Raw genomic sequence first — 19,239 nt, 5'->3', positions numbered from 1 at the left:
CATGTCTGGGGGCATCTAACATGCCCAAGTCACTGTATTACGTCGGGATCCCTGTCAGATTGCGATATGCACGAGCTGACTTTTTCCCATAGGAATGCATTGACCAGCGTTGATTGGCCAGTGTACAGCATTCGGCCAATCAACGCTGGTTCTGCTGGAGGAGGCGGAGTCTAAGATCCGTCCACAGCAGTTTCCATTGTGGTCCGATCTCAGAAGTAGCAGTGCTGACACAGCACTGCTACACGGAGAAGCGGCAGAGCTCAGCACACACAGAGATGCAGCAGAGCTGAGTGTGCAGCATGTTCAAAGCACACTCAGCACTGCTACATCAGATGCAGCTGAGCTGAGTTTGCAGCATGGTTCAATGCACACTCAGCACTGCGGAGATGTAGTAATTCTGGCCGTGCGCTCAGCTTGTCTGCATCTTCGGAGTAGCCGAGCTGAGCGCACGGCCAGCACTGCTTCATCTCCGATGTAGCATCTTTGGAGTAGTCGAGCTGAGCGTGCGGCCAGCACTGCTACGTCGTCATAGGAATGCATTGACCAACGTTGATTGGCCAGTGTATAGCATTCGGCCAATCAACACTGTTAAACTCATCATTCGTCTAAAGTGGAGGTCACTTGATTTTGGCAGCCAATTTCCTTTTCCCAATTTTTTTTTGATGCCTCCGTTGTCATAGTTCCTGTTCCACCTCCCCTGCACAGTTATTGGTGCAAAAAACGCGCCAGGGAAGGTGGGAGGGGATACAAATTTTTTACTGCGTTTGCCTCGTGGTATTTGATTGTAATCGAATACCTTGAACGTTCTGATATTTGATCGAATATGTAATCGATCGAACAATGTTCGCTCATCTCTAGTAACCAGTAACACCCTCAGGTTCAGCTGACACAGATCTACTGTATATAGCCACCTTAAGGAGAAACAATAGAATTAGGACCAGTTAACTTAAAATTATGTAATCATTAATATATATTTATTATAAGACAGAGTTATGGACAGGTTTGCAGATCTCAAAAACAAAAATACCATATGCTAGCACACAGTAAGGAATTCAGCTAGAGCAAGGCGCAGCCTCTTCCTTCAGACATAAGTAGGATGAAGCAATACCTCTTAATTATTCATGTAAGGAGCCAAATCCAGGCAAAGCTGAGCTGTAACAAGGGGCTCCTCCACACCCATATAAACACTGCAAAACAGGGCAGCGGCTTTCTGTGTCTCCTGCAAATGAGCATTTTATTCTCCTGAGTAAAGACGGGTCAAGTTTTACAAAGTAGTTACCTGTTTTACAGGTTAATATGCACAGTATAAATGCATGTAAATGCATAATGTTTTACCTAACAGTAACAAGATTGGTTATACTTTGCTACACCTCCAGAAATGATTTTCATTTTATTGACTTTCCCTTTTTTTAACTTTTTCTTTTCTTGTATAAAGCTAAGGCCCCACGTAGCATCCTGCAGCAAAAAGCGCTGCGAGAAAAACCGCAGTGGCAATGCATCGCAGTTTTTCCTACAGTTCATTTTGTGATGAAGAGACAGATGTACAGCTCATTACAGTCACAGCACAGTAATCAGACATCGGCCCGGTAACGAGCCGTGCGCCTGTGTGTCCATCACATGACCATGGACTGTACATCACATGACCATGGGCTGTAAAGAAGTATCAATGAATGACAACAAGCAGAGATCTAGAAAATTGAGGAATTGACACAGAGAGTTTATTGGAAAATTGGACAACTTTTTATTATACAAATAATACCATTTGTCTCTCAATATTGGTCTGAAAGTGGCCAACCCCTTTAAGTGATTGCCTGTATTCAGTCTCCAAGCACTAGTACTGTGTTGTTCATGTATCAAGCAGAATTATGACGTCTATGCATAGGAAGTTGTTCTGGATCTTGTGTAGTAATGTTTTATCGATTGTAATATATCATTCTGCTCATCTATTTGGGGAGTCGGCATTATGGACATTTATACACTTAAATATTGTGCAGGTCCCCAGTGTTCAGTCATTAGAAAGGAATCCCCCGAGTCACCATATATCTGAGCTTAATTCTAGTCTGTATCATATAGCTGTACTGAGTAGCCATCCACTGGTCGCTCTTGTGTCCCAGCAGGCTGTCGTTACATAGCCTTCATTCACTGGAGGGAGAAATGGCCAGTCTGTGTGAGATTTCTCAGCATAAATATCTGCTTTGTGAGTCATAGGGATATTGAGGGGTGGGGCAGAGAATCCATGGAATTTGATCTGAAAACACACAACTCACCTCTGTACGAAAGCGTGTTTTATGGTGGAGAAAGATCTGGTAAGTATTCAGGGAATGTCAGATACACACTTAACCATTCAAAACACATGAGAATGCCTTATATGAAACTACCGACACTTTTCCTTCATTAGGTAGGGTTCACACAAGGAATTCTGTGTGTTTGTATTCATTTATAAAAAAAATCACAATAAAGCAGCATCAAAGGGGGCATGACCAGTCAAATGCTTTACTAAAACTTTGACAAATCTTTCCCTTAAAATTCTTCTTTCTCCTGAAACACACAATGAAGTCGCTGTATCAGACCTAAGAAGCTCGCTGATAGCTGAATAATCAAGGATCTCAAGCATTTGTCAAAACTTGGCCATGCCATGTTTCATCTAATTTGGAATTTCCTCTAGCTTGTGACATCTCCTTATTCGTTGGCCAGCCATGAACATTGGTTTTTTTTTTCACATCCCTATTATCATATCAAATCGAGGTCACTTTCACACAAATGTATTGTGCTACGTAGTTGGAAGCCAAAACCAAGTATAAAATATGAGTTTTTCTTGGTTTATGTTTCACTTTTATTTTGGAGTGTTCTCCCTCTTATAAACTAGTCTGTGACTAAGACCCTCCTCCTCAAAAATTGTGGACACTTGTCACTTTTTTCACTTCCGACATCTTATTTGGCACTTAAAGTGCCCATACATTTAGTTATCTGTCAGCTTACCTTCTCCCACCCATCCCATGCATATGGAAACTGAGTTTGTCCAAGTGTGCATGTGTTTTCACTGGAAAGATGGGAGAAATCTGCTGTCGGACACTTCTGGCAGGGAAACAAAGGATAAGACTTATCACGCTCCATCCTTCATTTGTCCGCCATCTTTTAGGATAATGTCAGGAGACTGCTATTCCCATTAGATAGTCAGTCACACCAAAATCAGCAGATTTTTCTTTTATGTGTCTGGTGACCTTTACAACCCCACAACAGCGTTGCCCAGGCATTCTTGGATGGAAACTTAGTTTATTACTTATATTGATTTTCTAATACATTGCAGACATGCCTTGCTGACTATATTTACTTCACGTGAATGTGCAAAACACCACTTATATCTATGTCTGAGTTTGGGTGATTCAGCTTATTCATGGCTTAAACACCTTTTCTAAGTTTTTCTTTTTTTATCTGCATGCAAAGCAGAAGGCCTTGACAAAGGTATGTGTGCGAAACAACCATAGGCTCTTTATTGCTCTGCATTGTGGCCAACATACAATAAAGAGAGCATATGAAGGAATGGGTGGGTGTTGTGGCTATGGGGGCTTTCGCACTACCGTGTCAGCAATGTCCGTAGCGATTGTCCATTACAAGATTTTAGTAACGGACACTAGCTGAACTGTTAGAAATCAGTTAAAATTTCCATTCATTTCAATGGGATTTTATCTTGTGTCCATTAGTGTCCGTTTACATCCAAACCATCAGAATTCCATTTTTTTTCAGTGGACAAAAAAATCCTACATGCAGGACTTTTGTGTCCGTTAGAAAATACCAGACAGCAAGTGTCTATTTTTTTTTTTTAACATTGAAGTCTATGGGCAATCGACTTATAACGGACAGTAACTAATAGCCATCGTTTACTGTCTGTCATTTTGTGCCCGTTTTTTCTGCGCATGCTCAGAAAGCAGAAACAAAACAAACAAAAAAAACCAGACAGACCGTCTTTTGTTGTTTCCCCATGTCAACTTGTATGTTTTTTATCTTTGTTAATTAATAAAATATTCTTCTATTTTTATTAGTATCTTTGTTTTGTCTCAATTTGGTTAAAATATAAAAAAACAGACACTAACTAACACTAAGGGCGGGTTCACATCTGCGCCCCGGTCTCCACTTTTAGGTTTCCGTCTTCTGTCGACAGGAGACGGAAACCTGGCAGACAGTGTCTGCCCGTGAGTGTTTTGTGGTCTCCGCGGTGAAAACCGTTTTTTTTTAATCGGACACAAAGTCCTGCATGTCCAACTTCGTGTCTGGTTAAAAAAACCCAAAACCACGGTTTCGCCATGGAGACCACAAAACGCTCACAGGCACTCACGGGCGGACACTTTCCAAACCCATTCAAATGAATGAGCTTGAAAAGTGACTGCCGGTTTCAGTCTCCTGTCCAGTTTCTCTGGCAGAAGACTGGGGCGCAGATGTGAACCCGCCCTAACTGATGCTAGTGTGTCCATTTTTTTTAAATTGATCCATTAAATGGATCGGTTAAAAAAACGGACACATTAACACCAGTTAGTGTCCGTGTTTTATTTTTTTTTTTTTAAACTTTCTTAACGGAATTCAGTGGTAGTGTGAACCCAGCCTATTTCTTTTTACTTGCAGCACATATACCTCATTACTGCTGTCCTTCATATTGCTTGGCTTTATCCACTTTCAGGATATGTTGCTGTAGTATATTACAGAGTTGTTTCCTCTGCATTGTATACAGATTGCTATGCTGGCAGCTCATACTCATTTACCTATTTTGTTATCTCATACTATTGTCAATGACCTTTTTGTTTATTATCTAGCTTGCTCTAATATCAGTTTTTATCTCCTATTACTCCTAACAACAATGTAATTCTTTAATGTTAATGGGGAAACCCTGTCTGTACCCTGAATGTAACTATTGAACCTAACTTTCCATAGCCAACCATTTTCAGACTGCAGACGATCACTGCAGATCTACCTCCACAAAGGCCCAATGACCTCCAGCAAAAGCTGCAGCCAGAGACAGAATTTCCCAGGAGCTGCCACTGATATAATACAAATATAAGAGCTGCTCTCCACTATGGGTAAGAGGTCAACATAGAGGATACAGGAAGGGATTGTCTTATTAAGACATCTGATTCCCAGGCTATCCACGTGTTGAGCTTGGATCAGATATGGCCTTCAGGCATGATACATTTACAATGGGAGGGGTGGCTATATGATTGACAGTCTCAACTCTGTGGCAAGAGTTAGGGTCAGAGAAAAGCCAATATTGCTTGTTACTGGCTTCAGCATTAGAGATGAGCGAACACTGTTTGGATCAGCCGATCCGAACAGCACGCACCCATAAAAATGAATGGAAGCACCTGTGACGCCGGCCGGCGGTAAAGTCAGCGTCACAGGTGCTTCCATTCATTTCTATGGGTGCGTGCTGTTCGGATCGGCTGATCCGAACAGTGTTCGCTCATCTCTATTCAGCATCACAAGGGAGGCAAGGCTCCCTCCTACCATAGGTTCCAGCTTTAAGGTAGTTGTAGGAAACACTCAAATAAGGCTAAAGGCCTTTGCAGATGACTTGCTTTTGGTGATATCATGAACGCAGGAATCCGTTTTCCCTTTTTATCTGCCCTTATCTGAAGATTTCATAAAATTTCAGTTTGCAGTCAATTATACTTACACTACATACAGTCTCAAATGGAAGATGGCGATCCTTGTTCCTATTTAAATTGGCAGATGGTGCTTTCAAATATTTAGGAGTAATGCTCTCTCGTGACCTGACTAGGCTGTATAGCTTGAACATTACCCCATTACGAAGATATTGCATTAGAAATAGAGTCAAAATGATGATTTTTTTTCCCCCTAAAACGCAGTATTACAAGTCCATGCTACCATTGCTAAAAAGCAGGGAGTATCTACATTCCATTAACAAAAGTGTCACTAAGTTCATCTAGCAAAATAAAAAAAACTTAGAATAGAATTATTAAAGTTATACAGATGCAAAAAGAAGGGTGGACTGAATATTCCCTGCACAGAGTATTATATATTTTGTACTAACAGTATTATGGCCTCGCAGCCCAGTATCATATAGTGATTGACTGGATAACAGATAACTCGGTGTACTCTGACCCTGCCATAGACCGCCACTTTTTGCGAACTATGAGCTTGGTCTCCTTCTTACACCCATTGACTCTTCCCAGGGAAATGAAATAATCCACTCTTGACTATGACTGATAAAATATAGAGAGGACTACAGCAAAATCTCCGTCTTATGCTCACAATGCCTTTAACTAATATATAATCCAAGTTTCCAGGAGGGCAGGGGTCTCACCCATTTAGACAGCGCTACAGCTTAGGAATCAGAAATTTAGAGAATTTAAAACAAAACAAGAAATTTAAGAGACATGTGCATATGAAATCCTGGACAGACATGACACAAATGGAGTTCTGAGTTTAACGTTATGCAAGCTCACCATTATATAGGATAAGTCAGGAGACTCCTGGAAGATGAACCCATAGCACACAACCTTGATAAATGCTTTTGCTGGAGAAGGGAGCCCTGTCATTCAGTTAAGATGTTATAGTCCATTCACAAATGGGATTGGAGGCAATCGCCCTTCTCTAGTAGCATAACCACATGGACTAGAGAGCAAGGAGGGCTTACTGATGGCTCATTCTATGATGGCCAATGTTCTAGAAGTGGCCACATACCTAGAATTGCAGTTCAAAACATTGCATAAAGGTTATTCCTTCCCCAAGAGACAGGCACTCATGGGGGGGTGGGGTGGGTGACGTCTATGTCTAACTACCTAAAATGTGGGGGTCTGGAGGTGGACTTATTACAATGTGTATGGAATTGCAAGGTCCTGAGGAGGTTTTGGAGGAAAGTGCAAGACTACATCCAAATAAAACTTCATATACAGTTTTGTTTCACACCTGAATGGGCTTTATTGGGCATATTTACACAGTCAGATACTCAAAGGATAACAAAATATCATAGCAAGGTCCAGAAAAACCATGTTACACACTTGGGCACACACATCCGGGGCACCCTTTATTATTTTGCTCCTTGGGAAAATAAATGTGGTATTCAATATGGATAGATTACATGCCACATGGAATAAAAACTTCATTGAAATGACTTCATTAGCCATAAAACTAGATTTACATGACATCTTTAGATTTACACACTCAACATCTCTGGAGACATTTACACTCTTAAGAGAGGTAGGCTGATCTCCATGGCAACACATTAACAAGAGGATGACACTCAAACTCATGTACATTATGGTTGTTTTATAGGTCATACATGGGATTATCTCATGCTGGAGCTGAACTACTGGGATACAAAAACTTGTACCATAACTACATGTAATATTGGAGGCCAGAATTATTTCTATAAAAACAAAAACAAACAAAAAATAATACAACCTATACATATTAAACAAGCCATCAAAGGGAATATACCAGGGGTCCTCAAACTGCGGCCCGCCAAGCACTTCTGTCTGGCCCTACCGACAACACCGGCAGGCGTGCATTTATAATGAAGCCCCTGGGGAGCCCAGGCCAGGCCATGGAGCGCACTTCACTTTATCTATTGGAGGGCACCGCTCCCGATGTCTGTGCAACCTGCTCTGCCTCCGGCCCACTGTTTTAAAAAGTTTGAGGACCCCTGGAATATACAGTATAAATCAAGAATTTAGTTCTGGAAAAACTACTATTGGCAAAAATTACATTGCCATTTAGGTCTGTTAGGAAGCAATCCAAACATACCTTTGACACCTCGGAATGAAGGTTCATTGTGGACAAAACCAAATGTACAAATTAGACTAAAAGTGAAATACTGCCATCTATATATGCCCATAAGTCTCCGACTACCGGACACTAAGGGGGTGTTGACACTCGCGTACCTGTGTGTCCTGTGTCATTCTGCCGAATTTCCGTCCTAAGCCCTGGAGAAACTGCATAGGGGACGGCTTCCCGGCGGTCAGTTTTACAGGAGGCTCCTGATGAAGCCTTTCTGGCAAAATGTGCGCCAGGCGTGTTAATCCTCTTTCTCAGCTGTGGTGTGCAGAGGTATCTCTCTTGGGTCTATCTATATTGACGTTATGTCTGTGGGTATGTATCAGATATTAACGTTATGATGTTGGAATGCGACATTTTGTCTGTTTGGCTGCATTTTTAGAACTATTTGGCCATAAATATATATATATATATATATATATATATATATATATATATATATATATATATATATATACACACACACATATATATATATATATATATATATATATACACACACATATATATATATATATATATATATATATACACGATGCTACCCAAATTATACTGTGGACATTACTAGGAATCACTTTTGCCCATCTGGTTTTAGGAGGGTGGTGGTATTTGTCCACCTTCCACAGTGTGTCTCTCCTTCGTCTTGTATGCTTTTTATTATTTTGTGATATTCAATAAATATTTTTTCATATTTTATAGTGCTTTTTGTTTGGTCTCAGTTTGTTAGTAGTTACTTATATTTTAGAAGGAATTTTAATAAAGACTTGATATAACCAGTTTGTACAAGACATTAGTCTATTGTAATCCAACAGGGCATCACATTTAAGACTTGTAATGAGAATTCATAAGGTATTATGTATATAGGACATCACAGAATTCCCATTATATTATTCCAAACATTTTAGAAGGTTATGGTCTCTTTGTACAGAAGATCTTGTGTAGCTCATGGGCAAGAAGTTGCATCCACTAAATACACCAGATTCACGTATTTTCTTGCAGCGCAGCTGCAGCTTTCTTGGCCTTCTGCTTTGCTTTCAGCCGATTTAGTCTGTTTCTCCCTTTCTTCTTTGATGGAGTAACATTAGATGCATTGGCAACTGGCAAATCTTTGGCCTTTTCTTGGCAAGGACCTTTTCTTGGTTGACCTGTCTGTAGAACACAATATAAAGAATACACAATTAGACATGGAATTGGTTGATTTTTAATAAAAGATGTAAATATGGTTATAATAATAATAATAACAATAATAAAAATAAACTAGTTACATTTTGCTCGTTTACACAGATACTTGCGTACAACCATCAATAGCAGCTATTTTGGTTCTTACAGTAGTCAGTCAATATACGGGTGTACATCTCTCCTGCTTCCAAGCCTCAAACCTCCAAACTTTCACATACAACCCAGTACACATATGAAAGCGGTGACACAATGTAATAGAGTTACATGTAGCTGTCCTTGTCTATTCACATTTAGAAACCATACAAGTTTCACAGTGCAAGCTCCAGTATACTTTTCAGATGTAGTGCAGTTGTGCCAAGACCGTTCAGGGAACACTACTCCTTATATTGGAGAATGAACTGAATTCTACACCCCATGGTCACCAGGGAAAGATGGCCTTATTTAAAGAGCCTCTATCTCAAGACATCCAATAACCTGCCCTAGACAATTAATTATTATTTTCACAGGATTTCTTGCCAAACCTCTCCAATCCTTCCTTCCAAGGGTGAACAGAACAAGATTGTTTGGCTCACACACAGCCTTGTCATGTTTATTGTCAACTTCATATTACAGTCTAGCTACAGTTTAGATTATTAACACTACATTAACCCGGGCAGATAGTATCAACAGTTATCCAGTAAGATATGCACTGATCAGCCATAACAGTGCCACATGGGATAAGGCTACAACCATAATCAGTACTGCAGCCAAAAGGGCCAATTATAGGGGAAAGCGAATAATCCGTTAAACTTTTTACCTACTTTAATGAAAGCATGACATGTGGTACTTTCCTATAAGAAATGACTAGTGAATTACATAAGCATTGAGTATCTCACGACACTTGCACTTGTTAATGGGGTGGAATATCTTATGCAGCAAGTGAACTGTCAGTTCCCAAAGTTGTTGAGTTAAAAACAAGAAAACGAATTCAGAGCAAGGATCTGGCTAAATAACTAAATTGTCATGGCTAGACAACTTTGGTCTGTGGAGAAACCTTGGGTCCTGGCATTCTTCTGAACATAACTTTGACATGGATCATCTACTTAAATATTGTTAAAGACCAAGTATACATCTTCCAACATGGCCTACTATACTACAGAAAAAGTTCAGGAATGGTTTGTGGAACATAACAAAATGTCACGTTGTTGGTCAAATATGTCAACGTCATGACGAGTAGCTGCTTTTGGATTTTCTTTGATTGTTTATATGAATGATCCCATGATCGATTTGTTGGCACATCATGGCCGTCTAAAATCTAATGTGTATGGGCAGATTTTGGCCTCCAATTCCTCAGATTTCAATTCCATCAGATATCTCAGGGATGTTCCGGAAATACAAGTTCAATCCATTGAGGCCCCACCTTATCATTTATAGTACTTAAGGGATCGGCTGCTAAAGTCTTGGTGCCAAATACCACAGAACGCCTTTAGTGTATGCTCTATAGGACTGACAATGCTGCAAAATTTTGGCGTAAAATTTTAGTGCAAAAAATCTGTAGTAAAGTGGGTCGGAATTTTTAGAAATCTTACCCCCATCCTGTAGAATAGAGGAGGTGGATAATGCAAGGAAGCTGACTTTGTGTTGTAGATTTTAGATCTATGGCATATCAATTGTATGCTGCAGATTTCAGCCTTTGCAATGTTGTGGCTAATCCGTATATTAAGTTCTATTTATCTGCTACATTTCATGACAAATAAAGGATTAAGAGAATAGTGACCACAGAGAGCATGTCATCGCTTACTTTTACAATGGAGAAATGCTGCAGTCTACAGGAAGGTCAGTGTTACCTGGGAAGAAATCTAATCCTATTACACACAAACACATGAGGCTGTGCCACTATTAACCCAGGTGTGTGAGAAGAAGAAAGGCTTCTTTATTCTGCAGCCAGAGATAGGCTGAAACTTGCAGAACTCACATTATGCGCTGCCCCACCTGACAAATCCTGCGCACACCTTCCCCTTGATATAGATAAGAAAAGAGGGGGAAGGAGAGCACAAAAGAGTAAAGTGAATCTCAATCCAAGGGCCTATTCTTTAGAAGACAAATTTAAACGACAGAGAAAATGGAAGACAAAGAAAAAAATAAATAAATTCCTATCTGAATCTCCTCCTTAGATTTGTAAGACTACTTGGTGCAGCCACGCTGCTCTCTGCAATAAGTAACAAAGAGCATTGGGGCAGATTTATTATACCTTGTACTGGCCTTCTCTGATGTACAAGGCATAAAAAGCCACAGTTGTTGAGCAAATCAGTTTTTGTACAAAAAAACCAAAAACACTGACTTTGACTTTTTTGCGCCATCCTTGCCACTTTCTTAAAAGGAGGTGGCCCTGGCACCACAGAAATGAAGACCACTCAATACACTGGTCCTTATAATTCACTTCCACTGTGCCCGCCCCGTGATTAAGTCCCACCTACTAAGTTATCTGATAAAATGTAAAAATGTTTTGCAAAGATCCCATGAATAGTGAGTGCACTGGGAAATATTAGGACTTCATATAACCCTTTTGGCCAGCTGCCAGGATTGCTGTTTTTAGGCCACCTTACCTACCACAAATATGGAATATTGTGGTATTGAAATTATCAAAAAGTTCTATGCATCCCAAAATCGGACAAATAGAACCTTGAACATTGAACTGTGGAATAAAAAAGTACAACACATCCTGCAACCTTCCCCCCCCCCCATAAGACTGTCTAAGAACTAGACACTTTTAAATACATCAACAATATTGTAAACTGTGCCAGATTTTCTAACTGAAAACATGACAATAAAAATTCTGGCGCACTTAACGAATAGTAGCGTGTCCTACACTGTTTAGGGGGCATTCACACTTGCGCCCATGTCCGCCCTGTGTCATTCTGCCAGGTTTCCGTCCTCAGCCTCGAGAAACTGGACAGGGGACGGCTTCCCGGCGGTCAGTTTTAAAACCCATTCATTTGAATGGGTTTTAAAAGAAAACTGCCGGTGTCCATCTGCAGCCTCTTTGCGGGGAAAATGTATTTTTTTGGCCGGATACAAAGTTGGACTTGCAGGACTCTGTGTTCGGGCAAAATAAATGGTTTCCCCAGGAAGCTGTCCCCTGTCCAGTTTCCTGGAGCTGAAGAGAGAAACCCGGCGGAATGACACAGGGCATACACGGGCGCACTACGGCTTCTTAACCTGTCCTAGTCTACAGCTAGAGATCCAAACACAAACATGAAGGAAGCTCAACTTGAAGATATTATCACATGGTTAGTGTCAGTAAATATACCTCTTATTTGACTTTAAGAACATAAGCGGCTGAAGGGTTGTGAAACTGGTTAGACGGCAGCTAAATGAATGAGACTACTACATACAATTTTTTTTAATTTTTTTTGGGTTAAGATTTTTTAGGAGGCGATTTTATTTGAAGGACACTAAAACAAGGTTCACACTGAAGGTTATGTTGCAGTTTGCGGTAGTGGAGTGAGAAAAAAAAAAACTATACCGGAAAGATTTATATCAAACAGGTCACACTGAAAATGCAATCTAATCTGCAGGCATCATGTTAAAGAACAGGAGGAGCTGAGCAAAATGAAATTTTATGGTGAAAGATTCAGTATAATTTGCATTATTTTATTTATTTCTAATTAAACTTCTCCTCATTCTCAGTTGTTCAGTGGGCGGTCCCAGGAATGAAAGGCAGCCATCTCTTTTAGGGTTAGTTCACACGGGAAGTGTATAGGTGGATTTTGGCACCGAGAATGACATGGGGAGCCGCATCACTCTCGGGTCAAAACCCGCCTGCCACGACAGTCGCGGCTTTCCCCTCCGGAGCAGGCTCAAATGAATGGGCCGACTCTGGAAGATGTTGCCGCGAGGCCGCGGAATCCGCCTCAAGAAAGGGCAGCCCGCTTCTTTTTTCTGTGAGCCGCTCACCGAATAAAGTAGCCTGGCGATCTCCATAGACCACCATTGGGAGGGGGGCATATTATGACGTGGATTACGCGCCATAATCTGCCCCCTCTGTGCCCGTGTGAACCAGCCCTAAGAACAATGATTCAGGGAAGGCTGTCAATCACTGACAGGCCCGGCCACTGGACTCCTTAATCCAGAATAAACAGATGTTTGAATTGAAAGAGAAAAACAAGCCATACAAAATTTTTCCTCATGAAACTGTGTATCAATCTGCTCAGATCCCACTGCCCTATAACATACTGACTACAGATTTGACTGCAATATTATGTGGAAGAATACCTTTAATAACTTCATGAAGCTTTTTTTGTTGCATACTGTGCTGCAAGTTTTTTGAGCCAAAGCCGAGAGTGGATTGAGCGGAAGTATAAACATATTATACTCCCCTCACCCCTCCTCCAGCAGAATCTGCAACAAAAAAAAAATCTGCATTTCCACAAATTGAGCCCTCAGCCTAAAGAGGTATTCCCATCTCTAGGATTCTATTTAAAGTTAAGAAGCTTAAAAGGAGTCCTGTCACCGGAACCATATGCAGTGGTCCTGTAACGGACTCAGTTACATGACCAGTGCTGACACAAATGCTCTCCTGCGGGGGCAACACGGTGGCTTAGTGGTTAGCACTGCAGCCTTGCAGCACTGTAGTCCCAGGTTTGAATCCTGCCAAGACAACATATGCAAGGAGTTTGTATGTTGTTCCCGTGTTTGCATGGATTTACTCCAAAGACATACTGATAGGGGAAAATGTACATTGTGAGCCTTATATGGGGCTCAATATAAAAAAAAAAAAAATTCTCTCCTGCACTCCAGTTGGAGCATCCAGCCTATGGAAACACTGCTCACTGGGCTCATACATAAACATTACCTGAGGATTGCCCCTCCATCCTTTTGGGACATGAAACAGGTTGGGAGAAGAAAATAAGGGAAGCTGATAATTTGATAAGAAGATACAGGGAGAGCTCTGTGGACTGGAGTTATTGTGGTACATAGGTGAGAGATAGGGTATAATTACACGAGCCCTTCATCTACAAGTCCCGTTGAGTCTTCAACATCTCTCAGTAGGTCCAGTAAGACCATTCCAATTTATCTAGAGCACGTTTTGTTGTGTGCACTTTATTTGGTGATGTTCTTTGACCGTCTTAAATATTTATTATTAGAATCTATATTATAAGTTACGTTTTATAATTCTTTTGGTCCACATACATACTCAATATCTCAAACTGGTCTGGGTTCCCCAACTATACACCTGCATGCAGAAAGTTAGACAACATGAATTATGACATCTACACTTTAAGGTTATGTACTTCCTTTGATTGATTTCTCAAGTTTTGGCCTGGCAGGATTCTAGGCTTCAAGCATCTATCTGGGATATCTCATGTTTCTCCCACACAAAGCAATTTGGCCTCTTGGCATTTAAATGTACTCGACTGTTTATAATTTAATTAACATCCTGGACCTAATTCACTATCTGCATCCAGTATGTGTATTGTATGTTTCACAAAACACAGAACTATACACAGTATAAAATAAAACTTGTACAGAACTTCATTATATAAATTGGGTTTATGGCTGCAAAGTACAATGGTATAGCCTGTGGACTAATACTGTTTAATGCCCCAGAACTTTACTGTTCAGATGTCATGAGACCCATAACACTCCATTATCAAAAGGGGTACATGACATATATGCGCTATGTCCATAAGCATCCTTAGAATTAATTTACAAGACTATTTCACATTTATTTTAATGGAAAGTCCAATATTAGAGTGTTCAGTGCTCATTTCTTCTACCTCTATTTATAGTAAACTGAATCTGTCATCAGGTTGATGAACTTTCTTTGTTCTAGAGTAGTCATAGGGATGCTGGTTTCAATGGTGTATATTTCATCGGTTAATTTGGTATAGTCTGGCTGTACAAACAGGTTATTCATTTTGCTCTATACACTGAACTTAGAATTCAGGAGCTGCAGACTTTCTGCTCTAGATCACTACCAACCAGCTACGGCCCCTATTGCTTGAGTTTTTTGAGTATTGCTCATATTTTGTCACACTACCTGCAGTTAGGGGCAGAGGCATGCCCTGTCAGGAAAAGAAACTAATACAATCCTGATTCATGAAAATTGAGCTGTAATACAGAATAAGAAAGGCATCTTTGGAAAGTGTAGAACTTACCCTATAAAGTACTGTTATTAGTTTTATACTAATGTACCTGCTGGTGGCCTCCCTTTAAGGCTTGCCTGTAACTTGCACAGTGGTCAATGTTTTCCTGTCTTAGGGCCCATGCACACAGAGTAAACGCGCGCTCATTTTTGCATAATACACATGTAACAAATGTCATTGAAGTCTGATTTTTACACGTGTATTCTTTACACGTGTGTTATGCAAAATGAGCGTGTGTTTACTCCGTGTGCACGGGCCTTTTAAACGAAGTATAGTTGCAGTTGAATTGTACGATATGTTGTTTTGCACTCTGTGTAGTGAATATGAAGGGTTTCTCAAAGTTGTGTCAATACAAAGATGGTACCAGGTACTCCGGACTTTTTGAGAAAGTGAAAAATAATAAGCTTAACAATCCGTGATAATAGTACCCGTGCTAGTACAGCAGTATAGAGTTCATATACAATCATATAGTGTGTGTGTGTATATATATATATATATATATATATACATACATACATACAGTGGGGCAAAAAAGTATTTAGTCAGTCACCAATAGTGCAAGTTCCACCACTTAAAAAGATGAGAGGTGTCTGTAATTTACATCACAGGTAGACCTCAACTATGAGAGACAAAATGAGAAAACAAATCCAGAAAATCACATTGTCTGATTTTGTAAGAATTTATTTGCAAATTATGGTGGAAAATAAGTATTTGGTCAGTAACAAAATTTCATCTCAATACTTTGTTATATATCCTTTGTTGGCAATGACAGAGGTCAAACGTTTTCTGTAAGTCTTCACAAGGTTGGCACACACTGTTGTTGGTATGTTGGCCCATTCCTCCATGCAGATCTCCTCTAGAGCAGTGATGTTTTGGGGCTGTCGCTTGGCAACACGGACTTTCAACTCCCTCCAAAGGTTTTCTATAGGGTTGAGATCTGGAGACTGGCTAGGCCACTCCAGGACCTTGAAATGCTTCTTACAAAGCCACTCCTTCGTTGCCCTGGCGGTGTGCTTTGGATCATTGTCATGTTGAAAGACCCAGCCACGTTTCATCTTCAATGCCCTTGCTGATGGAAGGAGGTTTGCACTCAAAATCTCACCATACATGGCCCCATTCATTCTTTCATGTACCCGGATCAGTCATCCTGGTCCCTTTGCAGAGAAACAGCCCCAAAGCATGATGTTTCCACCCCCATGCTTTACAGTAGGTATGGTGTTTGATGGATGCAACTCAGTATTCTTTTTCCTCCAAACACGAAAAGTTGTGTTTCTACCAAACAGTTCCAGTTTGGTTTCATCAGACCATAGGACATTCTCCCAATACTCTTCTGGATCATCCAAATGCTCTCTAGCAAACTTCAGACGGGCCCGGACATGTACTGGCTTAAGCAGTGGGACACGTCTGGCACTGCAGGATCTGAGTCCCTGGCGGCATAGTGTGTTACTGATGGTAGGCTTTGTTACATTGGTCCCAGCTCTCTGCAGTTCATTCACTAGGTCCCCCCGCGTGCTTCTGGGATTTTTGATCATCGTTTTTGTGATCATTTTGACCCTACGGGGTGAGATTTTGCGTGGAGCCCCAGATTGAGGGAGATTATCAGTGGTCTTGTATGTCTTCCATTTTCTAATTATTGCTCCCACAGTTGATTTCTTCAATCCAAGCTGGTTGCCTATTGCAGATTCAGTCTTCCCAGCCTGGTGCAGGGCTACAATTTTGTTTCTGGTGTCCTTTGACAGCACTTTGGTCTTCACCATAGTGGAGTTTGGAGTCTGACTGTTTGAGGGTGTGCACAGGTGTCTTTTTATACTGATAAGTTTAAACAGGTGCCATTACTACAGGTAATGAGTGGAGGAAAGAGGAGACTCTTAAAGAAGAAGTTACAGGTCTGTGAGAGCCAGAAATCTTGATTGTTTGTAGGTGACCAAATACTTATTTTCCACCATAATTTGCAAAAAAATTCTTACAAAATCAGACAATGTGATTTTCTAGATTTGTTTTCTCATTTTGTCTCTCATAGTTGAGATCTACCTGTGATGTAAATTACAGACGCCTCATCTTTTTAAGTGGTGGAACTTGCACTATTGGTGACTGACTAAATACTTTTTTGCCCCACTGTATCTCACATGAAGATATGATTCAGAAGACAGCACCACGTGCCGCACTATCTTACTACAGCTATCCATATCTATGTCACTGAATGTTGCCAACTATTACCTGGACTGTTGAATCCTGGCATGTCCTTTATATGCGTCTTCCACTTGTAGTATTCGAACTTGCAGAGGCCACAATGGGACATAATACTGTGTGCCGGGGCCACTATGGGACATAATACTGTGTGCAGAGGCCACAATGGGACATAATACTGTGTGCAGGGGCCACTATGGGGCATAATACTGTGTTCAAGGGCCACTATGGGGCATAATACTGTGTGCAGAGGCCACAATGGGGCCTAATACTGTATGCAGGAGCCACAATGGGGCATAATACAGATTTTTTTCCCCCAATTTAAGCACAGATAATCACCTATTGTTAACCACAAATTATTTTTCACTATTTCTTGCAGTTGCAGACCACAAGATCAAAGTACTCTAACGTAAACTGGAAGAAAAAGTGCTCATTTTACTATTTGCTGGTGTAACCCCCTTAAACGGCAATATAGCACATAAAATCTATTCTTCATAACTGGAGCTGAATAGAAAAAAGCATAGCAGGATAGTAACAAAAGGAAGAAAGTACAGTACACGGCTGTCTTGATACTATGCTACATTCTTTCCTCTTTTTATTTCTACTTAGCAACTCGTGGAAGGATCCTCCCAGAATAAAGGTCACGTCCAGATTACATAGGCAGGGGAATCCACTTCTTAAAGTTGTAGTGCTTTTAAGTTTGGAGAATACACAGAAAGCTTTATACTCTTCTTCTTGTTTAAGTAACAGAACATCACAGAAGGCAAGGCTCAGTGTTACAACATATTTTCCTTCTGGCAAAACATTGTAAGGGGATCCAGCACACATTTCGGTGCATTACGGAAAGTGTTTGGAAATTGGCAGAGTTCAGCAGTTCTTGCCTGCAACAATTATCCCAGAGGCTACCATAGTGTATGATCCAAGAATGACATCAAATTCCCTTCTCTGCAAATATTCAACTCCCTCCTCTGCCATGGGAGAGGCCTTCTGACATTTTCCAGAAACAATAAAACCATCCCTGTACTCACAGCTTCCCCACCATTCTCAATGCTCCTGCATTTACGTGTTGTCCTTGTTGCAATTTTTGTAATTTCAGCAAACCCCCTACATTTAATTTAAAAAAAAAAAACAGCAAAAGAGACAACAAAAAAAAAAAAAAACTAAAAAAAGGACAAATCACCTTAAAAGTTAGTCAACTACTATTAAAACCACTTTTATGGAACTTAAATATTACGAGTGGCTTAGTGAATATACCGTTTTTGTGTCAAAGTGCAATCTTACTGCCGAGAAATCAACTTGTAATCCATATACAAATGAGTTGTTCAGTGCGCCTTAGTGTGGCCACGTCCATTAGAGCACCCACTGACTTATTTAGTGCCAAACACTAAATTGACAGGATCAGATATGCACTGACTACAGCAGAAAACAGGTGCACAGACAGACAGAACCACCCCCAGGGTGCTCCAAACAGGGCATTGACTTAGCAGCAAGAGTTGCACTTTGACAAAGAAAAGGTAAGGGGCACAAACTGCCCCTACAACAGTATATAAGGCGGTTTAGAAGAAATTCTGGTTGTGGTAGATTTCCTTTAAGGGAAATGTATAGCAAAGAGTCAACATGAAATGAAGGGTTAATGACTGTTAGACTGATTTCTAGAATTATAACCAGATGTTCTGGGGAGTCAAAAATGTGACAGAACTAAACATTTTAGTGTCTTACTAAGAGATTAGACCTCAACTGCTTTCCAAATGCTCTGTACAGTAATATGGAGTTAGGGGGTCCGCAAGTTCTGACCTACCTCTATTATCCAGGGCAAAGAGCTGCTGCAAACTGTGTCTGTCTATATGTCTGGAGGGCTTCTTCGTAAATGTTACATAGGGATCAATACAACGCCACTGACATGCCATAAATTATTTAAGGAGCCTGTTTTAAAGAAGTCTGTTTTAGCAAACACTAGAAT

General features: G+C 40.6%; 1 protein-coding gene across 1 annotated transcript in view; it reads right to left on the bottom strand.

The window, feature by feature from the left end:
• Window positions 1–6,905: 6,905 nt before the first annotated feature.
• The window catches only part of ICE2 (interactor of little elongation complex ELL subunit 2), a 61,191-nt gene continuing 48,857 nt past the window's right edge, over window positions 6,906–19,239 (bottom strand). The window contains exon 16 of the mRNA XM_075273685.1: window positions 6,906–8,934. Coding sequence (XP_075129786.1) covers window positions 8,767–8,934 — 168 coding nt within the window. The 3' untranslated portion in view covers window positions 6,906–8,766. The remainder of the gene's footprint in view (window positions 8,935–19,239) is intronic.

This window comes from Leptodactylus fuscus, chromosome 5 (genome assembly GCF_031893055.1).
Source record: "Leptodactylus fuscus isolate aLepFus1 chromosome 5, aLepFus1.hap2, whole genome shotgun sequence".
Taxonomy (NCBI): Eukaryota; Metazoa; Chordata; class Amphibia; order Anura; family Leptodactylidae; genus Leptodactylus; species Leptodactylus fuscus.
Note: the sequence above shows the minus strand (reverse complement) of the source record. Positions and strands in the feature narration are given on the sequence as shown.